This window comes from Notamacropus eugenii, chromosome 6, assembly GCF_028372415.1.
Source record: "Notamacropus eugenii isolate mMacEug1 chromosome 6, mMacEug1.pri_v2, whole genome shotgun sequence".
In the NCBI taxonomy this organism is placed as follows: domain Eukaryota; kingdom Metazoa; phylum Chordata; class Mammalia; order Diprotodontia; family Macropodidae; genus Notamacropus; species Notamacropus eugenii.
In genome coordinates, this window is record NC_092877.1 from 14,750,696 (window position 1) to 14,771,970 (window position 21,275).

The 21,275-nt window shown below is 37.2% G+C and overlaps 1 protein-coding gene across 20 annotated transcripts in view; it reads right to left on the bottom strand.

Moving 5' to 3' along the window:
• Positions 1–21,275, bottom strand: part of IFTAP (intraflagellar transport associated protein) — a 90,343-nt gene that overhangs the window by 42,341 nt on the left and 26,727 nt on the right. For 11 of the 20 annotated variants that reach the window (XM_072619093.1, XM_072619109.1, XM_072619092.1 and 8 more), the window contains 2 exons: positions 8,999–9,072; positions 3,284–3,444 (listed from right to left, as the gene is read on the bottom strand). In XM_072619093.1, coding sequence (XP_072475194.1) covers positions 3,284–3,386 — 103 coding nt within the window. In that variant the 5' untranslated portion in view covers positions 3,387–3,444; positions 8,999–9,072. Of the gene's footprint in view, positions 1–3,283; positions 3,445–3,632; positions 3,705–8,998; positions 9,073–21,275 lie in introns of all 20 variants that reach the window. The other 9 variants (XM_072619111.1, XM_072619100.1, XM_072619101.1 and 6 more) reach the window with 5 other exon arrangements.

Below are 21,275 nucleotides of genomic sequence, written 5' to 3' on the forward strand. Positions count from 1 at the left end.
AATGAGAACGTGTGGATTTTACAGAGAGAATACTAAAAAAAAGCTGAAAATGGGCATCATTGGGAAAAGCAGAATCTTTCAGAATCAGGAATTGATACTGACAAGCAAAGAATGGATATATTATTTAAGGGCTAATCAGAGGGGACACAGTAGATTCATCTCCATCCCCAAACCATTGACAGATAATCAATGAAAAAGACAACTTTTCTGGGAGCTGCCTTATATTTTAGGCTGAAGCATGAAATCAGTGCAACTAGCCCTCTTTGTGAAGAATGAATTGAGTGATATTGAAGTGAATATAACTGATGCAACCCTTCATGGTCACCAGATGCAATAAAATGGGGTTGACGAGGTTTAATGCCAGTTTCTAAGCCACTGATTTCCTGAATATACAATTTCTCTGTGTGAGAAATATGACCAATAATTACAATTCTGAAAGGTAGTGTGAATGCTTTCCAAATTGGGTCATGTGGTAATTCTGGTATGGACTGAAATGAAAACAAGTTTTCTAGAATTTACAACAGTTAAGAATAACCACTAAGCCACATTAGAACAAAGCAACGTCAGTAGAGAGCTGCTCTAGAGAGATTTGTCTACGTTAGCACAAAAATAAATGAAAATGAGGTCAGAAATGATCATTGCCAATGAAGGCATTTTATGATCTAGTAATTATGGGTCTTATGGTTCAAGCAACACTCAAGTCAATGGCTCTGTTTGATGTCAAAAGTTCTGTATTGTCTGGTTCTATACTCAAGCCTATGAGTTTGTTTTTTAAGAGTAAACAACAAAAAATTTGAGAATGTTAAAATGATTTTAAAAGAAAACAACATTTTTGATTACATGGATAATCTAAAGAATTGATCAATCAACAAGTATTTATTAAGCACCTGCTATGTGCCAGGCACTACGCAGGTTGCCAGGGATGTAAAGACAAAACTTTTTAAATCCTTACCAGTAGGGAGCTTATGTTATATAGGGGGAGGCAAGAAGTACATATGAAGTCAATACTAAAACAATTACAAAGTAAGTGTAAGGTAATTGTGGTGGCGGAGGCACTAATTTGTTAGTAAGTCATTTTCTGTCACATTCAACTTTTCATGTCCCCTTTTGGGGTTTTCTTGGCAAAGATACTGGAGTGGTTTGCCATTTCCTTCTCCAGCTCACTTCACAGATGGAGAAACTAAGGCAAACAGGGTTGAGTGACTTGCCCAGGGTCACACAGCTAGTAAACACCTGATGCCAAATTTGAACCACCTAGCTGCCAGGGAAGTACTAACACCTACAGGGAAAGTCCTTGGGTAGATGGTGACCCTTGAGCTAAGCCTAGAAGGAAACAAAGGAGTCAAAGGAAGTGGGGGGAATTGGATGCCATGCCTGGAGGGGAGCCTGTGCAAAGGCTCAGGGAAGGGAGAGAAGACTGTCATGTACGAAGAATCAGAAGGTCAGTGTGACTGGACAGCAGAGAGCAGGAAGGGGATATAAAGGATTATAAGCCCGGAACGGTGGGCTGGAGCCAAGTCTTGAAAGACATCTTTAATGAAGCATATCTACAAAAGTAGTTGAGATATAAAGGAATAAAATATTTGTGTTATATCCTTGATAACAGGATTAATGTTCTTATAATTATATGCATTATGTATGATTAAATGTATAAGCTATAACAATATAAACTTACATTTATATAGGATTTTTTAAGGTTCACAAAGCTTTTTCAACAACTTTATGAAACAGGCAATACAAGTATTATTATCCCTATTTTGCAAATGAGTAAATTGAGACTTGGACATAAGGAACTTGCTCATGGTACCTAGCTACTAAAAGACAGAACCTAATTCGAACCCAAGTCTTCTGACACAAGTCCTGTGTTCTTTCTACTATAAAGTCTTTACCAATGAATGACGCCAAACTCTACACCTTGATTTTCTAAGATCCTTTTAAAGAAAGCCCTGGACATCAACGGGGAACCAAAGACACTAGTGATGTTTTTGTCATTCAGAAATATTGAACGAATCATCTATTAAACAATGCATTCTGAGTTCAATATTTATTGTCAGCTTGACACAGTTCGGCAAGCTAGAGGTGCTCACTTTTTAAACTCCATAAACTAGTTAAAATAAAACTACTATAGGTGAAAATTATATTACAATATTAACAGTTTCAGACTGGTTTCCAAGATTCTGAATCAGTAATGTGAATTTAATAAAGCTATGGTTTAATATTTTTTCCGGGAAATATTTTTAATAGGATTAGTAACCCTTTTAACAGTGTTGGAAGAGCATCCTGGCATATAAGTATTATAACAATAAACAGAACAGTCACTCTTTTTGAATTGAAATGTAACAGACTTTGAAAACTAAACTTCCTAGAGAAATATGCAAACGTATGCAGGGTGATAACCACTTTCACACCAAACTGATTCTACTGCACATCCGTGAAGCACCACAGCCCAGGAAGACAAATGAAGGGCTTGTGAAATGAAAGAATGAGGTCTTTGAAGCAGTGTCCTCCTCATGCACATGGAATGTGAATCAGCCACTTTCGCAAGGGTCCGTTACATTACCCACTGCCCAACTATTGGGTCCTACTTAATAGTACCAGTTTAGCTCTTCAGAAATTTTTTAAATGTTTCAGAAAAGAAAATGAGTTTGCTAGTTTAAGACATGTTTTTGCACTTAGAACTCAGAAATATTTTGTACCTTAAGTGGATTTTTTTTCAGGTCATTAGTTTATAATGTGAACCAGTGCCTTGGGATATATTGAAAGGAGGGAAAAAAAACCAAGCTAGTGTACTTGGAAATGCAGTTTATGTGACTTGTGATATCACTTATTTCAGCTCAATTTTTGCAACAATTTACAGCAAGAATAAAATCAATGTGGATATAGTGATATGCCTTTTTCTAAGTATACCATACAAACATACATATGTTTGACATCAGAAATGTTCCCTAATACATGTATAGCTAATCAAGGGAGTCAGACAGCTCCTTCTCTAACCTCTCTTTGCCTGCCCAAAGAAATCAAAATCTTCATACTGTATCATCACAAAGGAAAACTTAATATATGCTTTTCAATGATAATAACTCTCTATTTGGTCTCTGAACTTCTCAATTTGTTGGCAGCCAGAGAGTTTGCTGGTAACATGGCAAAGGGCAATACAATGTGAACTGGATAAATGAATGCTTATGAAGTACTCAGAAACCCTCTACAAAGAGACAACAAAGAAATTACTATATTTTCATCATTGTGTTAAAATATAAAAGTATCACTCACTCTTCAATTTTACCTTTTGAAAGATGAGTGAAAGTATTCAAAAATTCTTCATATGTCTGTTCATGGCGATTAATAAATTGATCCAGGGCTTGTTCAATTAACCGATCTTCCTCCATGATCCCCAATCACAACAATTTAACAGACATATCTACGTGAGCAGCCTTTCCATCTGTGCTATAAAGACAAAATAAATAAATGACACACAATTACTGCCTCTCTGGAAACTGTCTGAAGAAGGTATGTGAAGGATCACAAACTTAAAAGGAGAAATGGAAACAGTTGAGATAGCATGGAATTTAGGAATCAAGAAACTATACGCCTCTAAGACTCCCTTGATAACTGTCATAAAGAAGTCACTTAACTTTTCTGTCTTCAGTTTTTCCACGGAAGATCTTCCTGATTCACAAAAAGGTAGTGAAACTATTCTGAACACTCTAAAAAGAAATTTGTAAAATCAATACCAGGGGTTACCATTAGGAAGCTTTAGGATATGATAAGTGTAAAAAGTTTAGGCACAATATAATCTCTGCCCAAGGGACCTATGCAATAGGAGGGGGAGGGGAAAACACTATCAGAAGGGAAAATGTTTCATGGCTCTATGGCAAGTGGACTTAGGGAGTTTATGGACTGTTGGGGACCTAGTATTTAAATATACACCATTAAGAGAAAGTAGGAATCACCATTTCTATCATATACTTTTCCCATCTCTTTGGTATGACAGTCTCTCTATTTTTATATCTCACTATAGTCTCTATGATTTGATGAATATTAAGATTTTTTATTGTAAGGAAATAAAGTTAGAAGTTTGATCCTAAATTCTCTTCTGATAACCAAAAAGTAAATAAATTTGTTTTCTGTGTAGTCCTATGGCCTTAAAATTTACAACGTAACCTAAAGAGAAATCAAGGCAATACACTAAGTCTTAAACACAAGCAGCAGTTAACAAAATGATGGTATGTGAATAAGGAACTGAGTTTCAACTAATATATGTGGCTAGTCTTGAACTGTTATTATTTATTAACATTGGTAGCTCAATATCTCATCTGGTCCTCCCAACAACCCTGCAAGGTGTTGAAGAGGACCCAAACCTCACTGAGTGATGTCTTGATACACACATGACTTGGATTTAAGTGAGGCAGAGGCACAGAGTCACCAGCCTCACTTTCTCTTCCAGACTCATCAACATCTACCAAGACAAAAGCCAAGATGACTGGCAATGGCCCCAGATGCGGTGGATATGCTTGGTGTCTTCCAGGTCTGGCCACAGCATCTGCATTACTGCCTTCATGGCCACTGGAACAAATTGTTCTCATCTGCCCATTCTACTAGGGGAAATCTTCACAGGCTTAGGGCAGACACCCCCTAACTCACCAATGGGTTTGAGGCCCATCACTTACCATCAACCTGGTTTAACCTACTGGCTTAGACAGTGTACCAAGGTGTGGCCACTGCACATACTAGAGCTTCTTGGAGCCACATGTGAGAGACAAGTGTCAGGCAAACACCAAGGGTTGATGAACAACCTTGAAAAGAACTCCCCAAGTCCTCCCATCAGAGGTGCTAGTCCTCCTTGAATGTCCCCCTTCCTCCTTGAACGTGCCATAGAACCATGGAGATTATATAAGTATTATTATCTACTTTACGGATAAGAAATCTGGGGCATAGAGAGTTGACAAGAGCTGCCCAAGGTTACAGTGCTAATAAATACCAGCTAGAATTCAAACTCTGGCCTCTTCTGACTTCCTTCCACCTCACTGACTTAAAATGAAAAGACCTGCTAGTAAGGAACTAGTCAATGACCTTTTTTTAAAGATAATTTTAGAGGCATTTGTATGTGAAATAAGATACTATTAGATATTACATGTATAATTATATTTATCATCTAATTATAATTAGACATATTTGAATATCAAGTAGATACTCCTATATAAAATTCGATACTACATCAGTTATGACTGTAGCTGGAAGAATTCTGAAATGTATAATGTAGTTATACTGGGTTCTATGGCCAAAATTTGTTTGCTACAATAATAATATTACTAGAAACACACTCAAAGATGTCTAATAGCTATTTTTCAGTGAGATGTGCTTTACTTAGAATAATAAAATTTTTAAGAGCTGAAAAGGACATTAAAAATCACTAATTCCAATTTTCCCCATTTTATAACTACAGAAACCAAAGCCTAGAGAATAATATGACTTGACCAAAATCACCTAGTTAAACTGGCACCTCTTTAAAAAAAGAATCATGGTCTAGAACCTGAGTCCACTGAATTTCGGTACAATGATTTTCCCACAAAACCAAACTGCTTCAAAGATCTGTCTATCAGTCTGGCTGGTGCAAGACAAGATCCCAGTGACAGAGCTGTCTCTGTGACATCTCTGGTACCAAGTACCAAACGGAATACCAAACAGAAGCAGCCAGATTGCAATTTACACTGGCTCTACATGTCTCCTTAAGGATGTTTCAAGATCAACACTTTAAATATTTTTAAAAGATTCCTTCCGATTCTCAAACCGAAGTTCATATTGTACATTTCCTGCAGCTATTTCAGGGATACTGACAGCAAATAATCAACAGGAATTAACTGTAAAGCCCATTACAGTCTTTCATCTTATGCTTGTATTTACCACAGAACAAAAGAAAGTGAGAGACAGAGAGATATGCAGGGTTTTACAACAGTGCTTTTACTGCCTTTTTAAGGCTTTCAGAATATCCAATTTCACAAATGTCATCATTGAAAATGGTTAACAAATACATATCCGGAAATTCAGAACTTTCTTTAAATCTATTGACAAAACAAACCAATGTTAAAAGTCCCCAGGGACTGACAGCAAATAATCCTTTGCCAGACAGCACAAGCGGTTTATGTAAATTGTGGTGGTTGTCTGAAGGAAGTAATGCTCTTTCAGTCACCTTCACTCACTAGGGCTTCTAACCATAAGATATTTTTTCTCAGAAAAATGTCTTACCCTAAGAAATACCTTCTGATGGCTTTTTGGTAGTTTTCCAATTTAAGACTTCATAACATTCTATGTGATTACTATGTATTAACATTAAAACTATTTGAAACTTCAAAGGATGATGCCAAGGTGGTGGAGAAGCATTAATCTGAGTTCTCCCAACATTTCTCTCCAAACAACTTTAAAATCTCACCTCAAATCAAATTCTGGAGTGGCAGAGCCAATTAAAAAGCCAGAGTGAGATGTCCTCTAGCCCAAGACAGTATAGGAGGTTAAAAAGAGAGATCTGTGACACAGGGGTAGAGGCTGGACCAGAGCCCATGTGGATGTGCTCATGTGGTGGGACTAAGTTGTGTCAGAGAAACAACTGTAGCTTTGGGGACTCACAAGTCACAAATGGTAAAGAGACCTGGCACCTGGTCAGAAAGAGTGAACAAGAGATCCCCATGCTGGTACTTGATGAAGGATCAGATACTTTTTGGCAATCCCATTGTTTATATCCACTTCTGGGTCACAGTTCCAGGGCAGAGAGGAAGTAGAAGTCTTGGGGTGGGGGGGGGAACAGCACCACTCCCAGCCCCAAGAGATCAGGGACCCGGAGAGGCAGTACCACTTCTGGTGCCAAGGGGGAGCCCTGAAGAGCCATATTGATTACAGTCTCAAGGGCTCAGGGTCCATTCCTGACGAAGACAAAAAGAACAGTGACCTCACATGTCCCCAGATCACACCAACTCAGAAGAGCTGAAAATTTCCAAACCCTGAGAATTATCTCTAAAAATAGCACCCTCCACCCACAATCTGGAACACAGTCCAATGTTAATATGAAATTCAAAATCAATAAATAGAATGAGAAAATGAACAATAAGAAAAAAAGGGAAAATAAAAGAAACTGACCATAAAAAGCTACTATGGCAAAAGGGAAAATTAAGACACAAACCCAGAAGACAATGAAGTCAAAACAGCTATCAGCGAAGCATCAAAGAAAAATATAACTTGGATACAAGCCCAACAAGGATTACCGGAAAAAGCTAAAAATTTATTTCTAAAATAAAATAAGAAAAGTAGAGGAAAAATTAGGTAAAGAAATGGGAGTGGAAGAAGGAAATTAGGAGAAGACAACTGATACCTTGGTAAAGAAGCACAAAAAAATACTAAAGAAAATAATACCTTAAAAAACAGAATTGGCCAAATGGAAAAAGAGATACAAAAGCTCACGAAAAATAATTCTGTAAAAATTAGAACTGGGCAAGTGGAAATTTACAACTCCATGAGACATCAAGAAACAATAACATAAAGTCAAAATAATGAAAAAATAATTGTGAAATATCTCACTGGAAATGCAACTGACCTGAACAATACATCCAGCAGAGATACTTTAAGAATTCTGAGATTCCTTAAGGCCACAATGAAAGAAAGAGACTAGATATCATATTTCAAGAAATTATCAAAGAAAACTGCCCCCCAATATCCTAGAACTGGAGAGTGTAATATTAGTGAGATTTACGTTAATGAGAGTTAAAGCTCTTCCCCTGCCCATTAATAGGCTTCAGGTGAGTACATTAAGGGAAGCCTGATTAGGGGAGGCTTGTTTTGTAGGAAGGCCCACACCTTTTGTTAATTGCTAATGAGGAAGTGGGTTAAGAAGGTTGTGATTCCTTCCTTTTATAAAAGTATATCAAAGAACCTGTGCTAGCAGGCCCTCCTGTGTATGCCAGGGTGCTTGCTGTTAGAGAGGGCAAAATAAAAATTAAAAGAATACACCAATCTTTCAGGTGAAAGATATCCCAAAATGCAAACTCCCAGGAATATTATAACCAAATTCCAGAGCTCCCAAGTCAAAGACAAAACACTTCTGGCAGCAAGAAAGAAAACATTCAAATACCATGGAGCCACACTTAGAGTCACACAAAATTTAGCAGCTACCATATTAAAGAGCAGAGGGCTTGGAATATGATATTCTGAAAGGCAAGAAAGTTGTGATTTCAACCAAGGATAACATACCCAGCAAAACTGAGTATAATCTATCAAAGACAAAAAGTGAATATTTAATGAAATAGAGGACTTTCAAGCATTCCTTACAAAAAGACCAGAGCTGAACAGAAAGTCTGATTTTCAAATACAAGACTCTAGAGAAGCATAAAAAAACATGAAAGCGAAATCATAAGGTATTCAACAAGGTTAAACTGTGCACCTTTCTATACAGGAAGATTACATATGTATCTTCTAAGAACTCTGTCACTGTTAGGACTGTTAGAAAAATTCTACGTAGAAAGAGAACACAGCAGTGAGTCAATTTTATTAGGATGATGTAAAAAAATATAGATAGGCAAGAAAGAGGGATACCCTGAGAGAAGGAGGCAGGGAGAGGGAGAGTGGTGAAAATTATCTCACATAAAAGAGGTATTCAAGGAAGAGCTTTATAGTGAAAGGTTTGGGGGAGCAGGCAATGCTTGGACCTCACATCAAAATTGGTTCAAAAAGGGGAAAATTACATATATTGTATGCATGTTATGTATGTACACATACACATTCAGTTGGTAAGAGAACTCTATCTTGCCCAACAGGGAAGAGGGAAAAGAACTAAGAGAAGGGGGGAGGAGGGAAGGTGATAAGAGAGAGCAGATAAAGTAAGGCAGCAGTTAGAAGCAAAACAGACTTTAAAAAAGGGAAAGAATAAAGAGCGAAGAAGAAGCAGAAGAAAACAGGATGGAGAAAAATACCCAGTGAGTAATCATAACTGTGAATGTGAATGAGATGAACTCACCCATAAAATGGAAATGGGTAACACAATGAACTGGCAACCGGAATGCAACAATATATTGCTTGTAAGAAACACACCTGAAACAGAGAAACAAAGAGTTAAAATAAGAAGCTGGAGCAGAATCTATCATGTTTCAGCAGAAATAAAAAAGGCAGGGATAGCAATTATGATCGCAGACAAAGCAGAAGCAAAAAGAGATATAATTAAAATGGAGAAGCAGGGAACCACACACAACAAAGCAGTATCAATACTAAACATATATGCACCAAATGGCATAGTATCCAAATTCTTAAAGGAAAAGTTAAGTGAATTACAGCAGAACTATAATAGTGAGGGACCTCAACTTTCCCCTCTCAGAGCTGGATAAATTTAACCATAAAACAAACAGTAAAGAAATCAAGGAGATGAATAAAATCTTAGAAAATTTAGATATGATAGACCTCTGGAGAAAACTGAATGGGAATAGAAAGGAATATACAATTTCTTAGCTGTACAAAAACTGACCAAGAATTCAGGCATAAAAACCTCACAACTAAATGCAAAAAAACCCCAGAAATATAAAATACACTCTTTTTAGACCATAATACAACAAAAAAAATCATTTAATAAAGCACCATGGAAGCACAGATTAAAAGTTAATTGGAAACTAAGTATTCTAATCCTAAAGAATGAGTAGGTCAAAGAGCAAGTCACAGAAGCAATTAATAATTTCATTAGGAAGAATGACAACAAAGAGACATTCCAAAATTTGCGGGGTGCAGTACTTAGGGAAAAATTTGTATCTCTAAATGTATACATCAGTTAAAGAAAGAAAGGATCAATAAATTGAGCATGTACCTAAAAAAAAGAAAAAGAACAAATTTTAAATCCTTAGTTAAACAAAAAAAGGAAATCCTACAAGTCAAAGAAGAGATTAATAAAACTGAAAGTAAAAAAAAAAAACAGTGAACTAATAAATAAAACTGGGAGCTGATTTTATAGAAAGAAAAAATTAATAAAATATATAAATCTTTGGTTAATTTGATATTTAAAAAGAAAGAAAACCAAATTTTTAATATCAAAAATGAGAAGGGTGAATGCACCATTAAATAAGATGAAATTAAAGCAATCATTAGGAGTTATTTTGCCCAATTATATGCCAATAAAACTGACAATTTAAATAAAATAGATGAATTTACCAAAAGATAAACTGCCTAGATTAACAGAAAAGAAAATAAAATACTTAAATAACCCTATCACAGAAAAAGAAATTGAACAAACCATAATTGAGCTCCCTAATTAAAAATCCCCACGATCAAATGGATTCACAAGTCAATTCTACTAAACATTTAAGATACAATTAATCCAAACAACATAAATTATTTGAAAAGATAGGTAAAGGAGTCCTATCAAATTCCTTTTGTGACACAAATATGGTTTTTATACCTAAATCAGGAAGAGCAAAACCAGAGTCAGAACTATAGACCAATTTCCTTAATGAATATCAATACAAAAATTTTAAATAAAATACTAGAAAAGAGATTATAGCAATATCTCACAAAGATTATACACTATGACCATGTGCGATTTCTACCAGGCACAGCTGGTTCAATACTGGTAAAAAAACTATCAGGATAACTCATCACAGCAATGACAACAGAAATCATATATAAAAAGATGCAGAAAAAGTCTTTGACAAAGTTCAACACCCATTCCTACTGAAAAACACTAGAAAGCATAGGAATCAATAGAATCTCTCTTTAAAATGATAAGTAGCATCTATCTAAAACAACGAGTAAGCAATATTTGTAATGGGGATAAATTAGAAGCCTTAACAATAACATCAGGAGTGAAGCAAGGATGTCCATGACCACCATTATTCTTCAATATTGTAGAAAAAAATGCTAGCTATAAAAATAAGACAAGAAAAAGAAACTGAAGGAATAAAAACAGACAATATGAAAATAAAACGATCATTCTTTCGCAAATACTATTTATTTTTGCCAATTATAAGTAAACATAGTTTTCAATATTCATTTTTTACAAGATTTTAAGTTCCAAATTTTTCTCCCTTCCTCCCTTCCCTTGATCCTTCCCAAGATGGCAAGCAATCTGATATAGATTATACATATGCAATATGGTAATATATTCCTACATTAGTCATGTGAAAGAAGAAACAGAAAAAAAAAGGGGAAAGCCACAAAAAAACAAAAAACATGTGAAAATAATCTCTTCAATCTACATTCAGACTATAGTTCTTTCTTTGGATGTGGATAGCTTCTTCCATCATGAGCCTTTGCTGAGAAGAGCGAAGTCACAGTTGATCGTGGCACAGTGTTACAATGTTACCGTGTATAATATTCTCCTGGTTCTGCTCACTTCACTCAGTAACAATTCATGTAAGCCTTTCCAGAGTTTTCTGAAATCCACTTGCTCATCATTCTTTATAGCACAATAGTATTCCACTGCATTTATACACCACAATTTTCAGTTCTTTACCACCACAAAAAGAACTGCTATAAACATTTTTGTACTTGAAGGTCCTTTCCCCTTGTTTTATGGTCTCTTTGGTTCACAAACCTCATAGTGGTATTGCTGGATCAAAGGACATGCACAGTTTGATTGCCCTTTGGGCACAGTTTCAAATTGCTCTCCAGAATGGATGGATCAGTTCACAACTCCACCAACAATGCATTAATGTTCCAACTTTCCCATATCTTCTCCAACATTTATCGTTTTCCTTTTCTATCATATTAGCCAATCTGATAGCTCTGAGGTACCTCAGAGTTGTTTTAATTTGTATTTCTATAATCAAGCAATTTAGAGCATTTTTCATATTAATATAGATAGCTCTGATTTCTTATCTGAAAATTATCTGTTCATATCCTTTTACCGTTTATCAAAATAATTTTGATGATTGCCACTTTACAATACAGTTTTAGATCTGGTATGGCTAGACCATCTTCCTTTGCATTTTTTTTTTTACTAATTCCCTTGATCTTTTCTTCTTTCAAATGAATTTTGTTATTGTTATTTCTAGCACGATAAAATAATTTTGGTAGTTTGATTGGTATGTCACTGAATAGGTAAATTAATTTAGGCAGAAAGGTCATCTTGATTATATAAGCTTGGCCTACTCAGGAGCAACTGCTATTTTTCTTTTTTTTTTACTGACGGGAATGTTTTATTAACGCTGTGTTCCTGAAACTGAACAGCTGTTTTTTAGAAGAGGCATTAGATTTGTTCACTATGGTCCCAGTGCATGGCACATAGTAGGCACTTCATAAAGTCCTACTGACTGGCCAGAGGGCAGAGTCCAAAGTAATGGGTAAAAGCTATAAACAAGCAAATGGAGCCTTGCTATCAGCAAAACAAAACAAAACACAAAACCTTCTGAGCAAGCAGAACCGCCCCAAAGTGGAACAAGGCGCTTCAGGAGGAGGGGGGGCGGGGATGTCTTCAGGCGAAAGCTGGACAAGCACGCATCAGGTACACTGTAGACAGGACTTGGGTTTCCCCTGAGTTGGCCAAGATTCCCTCCAAGGACCCTCTCGGGTCAGACCCTGAGATTCTCAGGCTTGTCCTAGGTGTGGCCATGCCCCTGAAGGACCAACCTGAACCCTCCTAACCCAGATCCGTGTGAACACGATGAATCCTACAGTGGCGATGACTACCATGGGCAGGGCCAACTGGAGTGATGCCCAGAAATCAGAGCGGATGCTAAGCCGGATCCCATTGGCCAAGTTTGCAGGTGAGTTGAGAGTGAACAGTGAGTCCTCAAGGCCAAATACCATCCATCCTCCCTCCTCCCCCTAACTGTTTATCTTTCAGTGCCTTCCAAGAGGCCTGGGACAGAACTTTAGTCCCTTACACTTGTAGTGGGTATGAAGAATGCATGATCCTCTTTATTTTTTTTTCACACCAAAATGAGTGTGCATTTTATTCCTTCCTTTAGTGGAATGTGATGAGAGTAAACTTCATGTTTTTCTCTCCCCTCCCCTCTTTATCCCTCCACTAAAAAGTCTTTTGCTTGACTCTTTTATGAGCAATAATTTGCCCCATTCCATTTCTCCCTTTCTCCTCCCAATATATTTCTCTCTCACTGCTTGATTTCATTTTTTTAAGATATGATTCCATCCTCTTCAATTCACTCTGTACACTCTGTCTCTATGTGTGTGTGTGTGTGTGTGTGTGTGTGTGTGTGTGTGTGTGTGTGTGTGTGTGTGTGTGTGTGTAATCCCACCTAGTACCCAGATACTGAATAGATTCAAGAGTTACAAATATTGTCTTTCCATGTAGGAATGTAAACAGTTCAACTTTAGTAAGTCCCTTATGACTTCTCTTTGCTGTTCACCTTTTCATGCTTCTCTTCATTCTTGTATTTTAAAGTCAAATTTTCTTTTCAGCTCTGGTCTTTTCATCAAGAATGCTTGAAAGTTCTCTGTTTCACTGAAAGACCAATTTTTCCCCTTAAGTATTATACTCAGTTTTGCTGGGTAGGTGATTCTTGGTTTTAGTCCTAGTTCCTTTGACTTCTGGAATATCCTATTCCATGCCCTTTGATCCCTTAATGTAGAAGCTGCTAGGTCTTGTGTTATCCTGATTGTATTTCCACAATACTCCAATTGTTTCTTTCTAGCTGCTTGCAATATTTTCTCCTTGACCTGGGAACTCTGGAATTTGGCCACAATGTTCCTAGGAGTTTCTCTTTTTGGATCTCTTTCAGGTAGTGATCAATGGATTCCTTGAGTGCTTATTTTGCCCTCTGGTTCTAGAATATCAGGGCAGTTTTCCTTGATAATTTCATGAAAGATGATATCTAGGCTCTTTTTTTGATCATGGCATGGCTTTCAGGTAGTCCCATAATTTTTAAATTGTCTCTCCTGGATCTATTTTCCAGGCCAGTTGTTTTTCCAATGAGATAGTTCACATTATCTTCCATTTTTTCATTCTTTTGGTTTTGTTTTGTGATTTCTTGGTTTCTCATAAAGTCATTAGCCTCCATCTGTTCCATTCTAATTTTGAAAGAACTATTTTCTTCAGTGAGCTTTTGAACCTCCTTTTCCCTTTGGCTAATTCTGCTTTTGAAAGCATTTTTCTCCTCATTGGCTTTTTGAACCTGTTTTGCCAATTGAGTTAGCCTATTTTTCAGGGTGTTATTTTCTTCAGCATTTTTCTGGGTCTCCTTTAGCAGGGTGTTTACTTGTTTTTCATGCTTTGCTTGCATGTCTCTCATTGCTCTTCCCAGTTTTTCCTCCACCTCTCTAACTTGATTTTCAAAATCCTTTTTGAGCTCTTCCATGGTCTGAGCCCATTGGGTGGGCTGGAATACAGAAGCCTTGACTTCTGTGTCTTTCCCTGATGGTAAACATTGTTCTTCCTCATCAGAAAGGAAGGGAGGAAATACCTGTTCACCAAGAAAGTAACCTTCTATAGTCTTATTTTTTTTTTCCTTTTCTGGGCATTTTCCCAGCCAGTGACTTGACTTCTGAGTATTCTCTTCACACCCATTTCGCCTCCAGGTCCGCCCAGCCAGCACTTGGGGTCTGAGATTCAGATGCTGCTTCCCAGCCTCAGGGCTTTGGGCGGGGACAGGGCTGCTATTCAGTGTGAGATTAAGTTCAGGTGCTCAGGTGGGGGCAGGGCAGGGCCGCTTTACTGGCTCAGTTCCCTCAGGGGCTTTATGCAGAGACCTTCAACAATGGATCCAGACTCCTGCCTGCTTGGGGAGCCCCAGTCTGCTCCCACCTCCACTGCTGCCTCCCGAGGGCGCCTGAGTTATGGGGGCACCCCACTCCCCTCTAGACCCGCCAAAGAGACCCTCTCACTGACCCTTGTCACTTGTGGGTGGAGGGACCCGCGCAGCCGCTGGAGATTCTGTCCCTGAAGCCTGCTTGGATCCGCTCCTCTCGGTGCCATGCAGCCAACGCAGAGCTGGGCTGGGCTCCGGGTCTGCAGCACGAAGGACCTTTTGCAAGAGGTTTTCAGGCTCTCTGGAACAGAAATCTCGTCCACTCCATTGTTCTGTGGCTTCTGCTTCTCCAGAATTTGTTGGTAGTTCTTTTTTACAGATATTTTATGGGCTGTGGGTTCGGAGCTAGTGTATGTGTGTCTTTCTACTCTGCCATCTTGGCTCCACCCTGCTATTTTTCTAATTGTTTAGATCTGACTTTGTGTGAAAAGTGTTTTGTAATTGTATTCATATAGTTCCTGGGTGTGTCTTAGCAAACAGACTTCCAAATTTTATGTTGTCTACAGTTATTTTAAATGGAATTTCTCTATCTCTTGCTGCTAAACTTTTCTATTAATATGTAGAAATGCAGATGCTTTATATGTGTTTATTTTATATGCTGTGATTCTGCTAAAGTTGTTAATTATTTCAAGAAGTTTTTTAATTGATTTTCTAGGTTTCCCTAAGTATATCATTATATCACCTGCAAAGACTGATAATTTTATCTCCACATTGCCTGTACCAATTCCTTCCATTTCTTTTTCTTCACTTATTGCCAATGCTAAAATTTCTATTGAATAATAGTGGTGACAATGGGCATCCTTGTTTCACCCTTGATCTTACTGAGATAGCTTCTACCTCATCCCAATTAGAGATTTATTTTTATAAATTAATTAATTTTTAGTTTTCAACATTCACTTCCATGAGTTTTGAATTTTCTCCACCTCCCACCCACAGATGGAATGCAATTTGATATAAGCTCCACATATACATTCTTATTAAATATATTTTCACATTATTCATGCTGTATAGAGGAATCAGAACAAACGGGAGGAACCATGAGAAAGAAAAAACAAAACAAAACAAAAAATGGAGCAAATAATCCGCTTCAATCTGCATTCAGACTGCATATTTCGTTCTCTGGATGGCATTTTCCATCACGAGTCTTTTAGGGTCAATTATGGATAATTCTTGCTGATGGTTTTCAATAATACTATTTGTCATTCTAAAAAAAAAAAAACTCCATTTACTCCATTGCTCTCTAGTCTTTTTAGTAGCAATGGGTGCTATATTTTGTCAAAAGCTTTTTCTGCATCTATTGAGATAATCATATTATTTTAGCTGGTTTCGTTATTGATATGGTCAGTTATGCTGACAGTTTTCCTAATATTGAACCAGTCCTGCATTCCTGATAAAAATCCCACCTGGTCACAGTGTATGATCCTTGTGATATATTGTTTTAATCTCTTTACTAGCATTTTATTTAAATTTTTTCCATCAACATGCATTTGGGAAATTGGTCTATATTTTCTTTTGTTTTTTTAAATGTTTGGTAGATTTCACTGGTAAATCCATCTGGCCCTTAAGATTTTGTCTTAGGGAGTTCACTGATGGCTTGTTCAATTTTTTTTTTTTCTAAAATGGGGCCATTTAAGTATTTTATTTCCTCTTCTGTTAACCTGGGCAACTTATATTTTCATAAATATTCATCCATTTTGCTTATATTGCTAGATGTATTCGCATACATTTGGGCAAAATAGCTGTTTATTATTACTATAATTTCCCCTTCATTGGTGGTGAGGTCACCCTTTTCATTTTCATAATCAGTCTGATAAAAACCATATTTTTCATTCTGAAATCATTTAATTTGGCTTTTTTTTCTCTCTTTATGTTTATTTATTTATTTTTGGTTTTCACCATTCATTTCCACAAAATTTTGAGTTCCAAATTTTCTCCCCTTCTCTCCCCTCTCCCCACCCCAAAATGCTGTGCATTCTGATTGCCCCTTCCCCCAATCTGCCCTCCCTTCTATCACACCTCTCCCTTCCCTTATCCTCATCTTCTCTCTTTTCTTGTAGGGCAAGATAGATTTCTACACCCCATTACCTGTATTTCTTATTTCCCAGTTGTATGCAAAAACAATCCTCAACATTTGTTCCTAAAACTTTGAGTTCCAACTTCTCTCACTTTCTCCCTCTCCACCCACCCACACTGAAAAGGCAAGCAATTCAATCTAGGCTATATATGTGCAGCTTTGCAGAAGATTTCCATAATAGTCATGTTGTGTAAGACTAACTACATTTCCCTCCATCCTCTCCTGACCCCCATTTATTCTGTTTTCTCTTTTGAGCTTGTTCCTCCCCAAAAGTGTTTACTTCTAATTACTCCCTCCTCCCATTTGCCCACCCTTCTATCACCCCACACTCTACTTATTCCCTTCTCCCCAACTTTCTTGTAATGTAAGACAGATTTTCACACTAAATTGACTGAGCATGTTATTCCCTCCTTAAGCCAAATATAATGAGAGTAAGCTTCACTTTTTCCCTCTGATCTCCCAACTTTTCTCCTCTACTGAAAAAGCTTTTTATTGCCTCTTTCATGAAAGATAACCTGCCCCATTCCATTTCTCCCTTTCTCCTCCCAATATATTCCTCTCTCACCCCTCAATTTTATCTTTTTAGATATCATCCCTTCCTATTCAACTCACCCTATGCTCTGTGTGTGTGTGTATGTGTGTGTGTGTGTGTGTGTGTGTGTGTGTGTGTGTGTGTGTGTAATCCCTCCAACTACCCAAATACTTAGAAAAGTTTCAAGAGTTACAAATATTATCTTTCCATGTAGGAATGTAAACAGTTCAACTTTAGTAAGGCCCTTATGTCTTCTCTTTGCTGTTTACCTTTTCATGTTTCTCTTAGATTCTTGTGTCTGAAAGTCAAATTTTCTATTCAGCTCTGGTCTTTTCATCAAGAATGCTTGAAAGTCCTCTATTTCATTGAATTACCATTTTTTCCCTTGAAGTATTATACTGAGTTTTACTAGGTAGGTGATTCTTGGTTTTAATCCTAGTTCCTCTGACTTATGGAATATCATATTCCAAGTCCTTCGATCCCTTAATGTAGAAGCTGCTAGATCTTGTATTATTCTGATTGTATTTCCACAATACTCAAATGGTTTCTTTCTAGATGCTTGCAATATTTTCTCCTTGACCTGGGAACTCTGAAATTTAGCTACAATATTCCTAGGAGTTTCTCTTTTGGATCTCTTTCAGGAGGTGATCGGTGATTTCTTTCAATTTTTATTTAGCCCTCTGGTTCTAGAATATCAGGGCAGTTTCCTTCATAATTTCTTTTTTTTTTTATTTTATTTTTTTTTATTTTTATTTTTTAATGTTTAACAATCACTGCCATACAATTGCGATTTTATCCCCCCCCACCTATCCCCCACTACCCCCCTCCCTCCCCACGACTGCATACAATTCTGTATAGATTCTACATATACTTTCCTATTGAGTATATTTTCACTATAGTCATGCTATGTAGTCAGACTAAGATAAATGAAAGAAATCGTATAACAAATCAGAACATGATACACAAACACATACACATACACAAACATGATCTGCAACATTATGTGAGTGACTTCCATATTTCTCTCTCTGAGTGTGGAAGGCATTTTGCCTTGAGATCCACCATTGGGATTTTTTTTTTTTTGTAAGAAGTTCTTGTGTTATTACAAAAATCTAAGTCTACCAGAAAAAACTCTCACACACTGTGGTTGTTGCTGTGCATAAAGTTCTCCTGGTTCTGCTCCTTTCACTCAGCATCAGGTCATATAAGTCCTTCCAGGCCTCTCTGAAGTCTTCTTGTTCATCATTTCTTATGGCACAATAGTACTCCATTACATTCATATACCATAATTTATTCAGCCATTCCCCAATTGATGGACATCCCCTTGACTTCCAGTTTTTGGCAACTACATAGAGTGCTGCTATAAATATTTTTGTACATGTGGGACCCTTTCCCATTTTTATGATCTCTTAGGGATATAGTCCTAGTAGCGATATTGCTGGGTCAAAGGGTATGCACATTTTTGTAGCCCTTTGGGCATAGTTCCAAATTGCTCTCCAGAATGGTTGGATGCACTCGCAGCTCCACCAACAATGAATTAGTGTTCCAACTCTCCCACATCCTCTCCAGCATTTATCATTTTCTTGTTCTGTCATGTTTGCCAATCTTATAGGTGTGATGTGGTACCTCAGAGTTGTTTTGATTTGCATCTCTCTAACCAATAGTGATTTAGAGCATTTTTTCATATGATTATGGATAGCTTTAATTTCTTCCTCTGAAAATTGCCTGTTCATATCCTTTGACCATTTATCAATTGGGGAATGACTTGTATGATTATACATTTGGGTCAGTTCTCTATATATTCTAGAAATGAGGCCTTTATCCCCGAGCTTAGCTGTAAAAATTCTTTCCCAATTTACTACATCCCTCCGGATTTTGGTTGCATTGGGTTTGGTTGTGCAAAAACTTCTCAGTTTAATGTAATCAAAGTTATCCATTTTGCATTTCATAATGCTTTCTATCTCTCCTTTAGTAAAGAATTCTTCCCTTCTCCATAGATCTGATAAATACACTATTCCTTGCTTCTCCAGTTTATTCATGGTATCAATCTTTATACCTAAATCATGTACCCATTTGGACTTTATTCTTGTGTACGGTGTCAGGTATGGGTCTATGTCTAATTTCCGCCACACTGTTATCCAGTTTTCCCAGCATCCTTCATAATTTCTTGAAAGATGATGTCTAGGCTCTTTTTTTGATCATGGCTTTCAAGTAGTCCCATAATTTTTAAATTGTCTCTCCTGGATCTATTTTCCAGGTCAGTTGTTTTTCCAATGAGATGTTTCACATTATTTTCTATTTTTTCATTCTTTTGGTTTTGTTTTGTAACTTCTTGGTTTCTCATAAAGTCATTAGCTTCCATCTGTTCCATTCTAATTTTTAAAAAACTATTTTCTTCAGTAAGCTTTTGAACCACACCTTTTCCATTGGCTAATTCTGCTTTTTAAAGCATTCTTCTACTCTTTGGCCATTTGAGTAAGTGTATTTTTAAGGGTGTTATTTTCCTCAGCATTTTTTAGGTCTCCTTTAGCAAGCTGTTGACCTGCTTTTCATGACTTTCTTGCATCGCTCTCATTTCTCTTCCCAATTTTTCCTGCACTTCCCTTACTTGATTTTCAAAATCCTTTTTGAGCTCCTGCATATTTATTTTGGGGGTTTTGAAGGCAGAAGCCTTGACTATTACATCTTCCTCTGATGGTATGCATTGTTCTTCCTCATGTGAAAGGGTGGAAAAAAATACCTGTTCACCAAGAAAGTTGCTTTCTATAGTCTTATTTTTTTTCCCTTTTTTGGGCATTTGCCCAGCCAGTTACTTGACTTTTGAGTCCTCTGTAAAGAGGGTGGTATACTCTGGGGGCCTGTAAGTTCTCAGTTCCTCCAAGGTGGCACAATCAAGAGAGAGGAGTTTACTCCTCTTCTGACCTGCACTCTGGTCTCAAAGCAACCACAAGCACTCTGTTCTGCCCAGGATCTGTCAGCAGGGTTTCCTTTCTACAGCCACCCCCAGATCCACCGCCAGCACTCTTCCTCAACCCAGGAGAGCCATTCAGGGCTGAGAACCATTTCAGCCACTCAATTGCCCCAGTGTCCTTAAGAGGAGAGCTCCAACAATGGATGCTGCCTCTACAGTGACTACCACTGGTAGGTCCAGACTGCATTCCCTTCTTACCCAGGTGACAGAGCTTTCTCACTGACCTTTGAAGCTGTCTTTGGCACTTGTAAGTTGAGCAATCTGGGAACTGTTGCTGCTGGTGGCACCCAGAAGTCTATTCTGGTCCTGTACCTGCTGCACCACATGGTCCATGCTGGGCTGCACCCCACTCAGAACTTGGTGTGATAGACCTTTCCTGTCAGCCTTCCAGGATATCTTGGGCTGGAAATCTCTTTCACTCTGTTGTTTTGTGGCTTCTGCTGCCCTAGAATTTGTTTAGAGTCATTTTTTACAGGTATTTTATAGGCTATTGGCAGGGGGGGAGAAATCTTCTACAGGTTCATCTTTTTACTCCACCATCTTGGCTCTGCTCCCTCTTCTTTCTTTTTTTAATCAAATTAGTCAAAGGCTTATCTTTGTATTGTGTTTTTTTTAATAAAACTAGATCAGTTTTATCTATAAGTTCAATAATAGTTTTTTACTTTCATTTTATTAATCTTGGCTTTGATTTTCAGAATTTCTAATTTGGTCTTTAATTGGGGGTTTTTAATTTGTTTTTTTCCTAGCTTCTTAATTACATGTCCAATTTGTTGGCATGTTCTTTCTACAATCTTTGATATAATTCTTTAGAGATATAAATTTTCCCTGAGTATTACTTTGGCAGCATCCCATAAATTTGGTCAAGTTTTCTCATTATTGTCATTCTCCTTGATGAAATTATTGGTTGTTTCTTTGATTTCTTCTTTGACCCACTCATTCTTTAAGATTAGCTTATTTCCAATAAATTTTTAA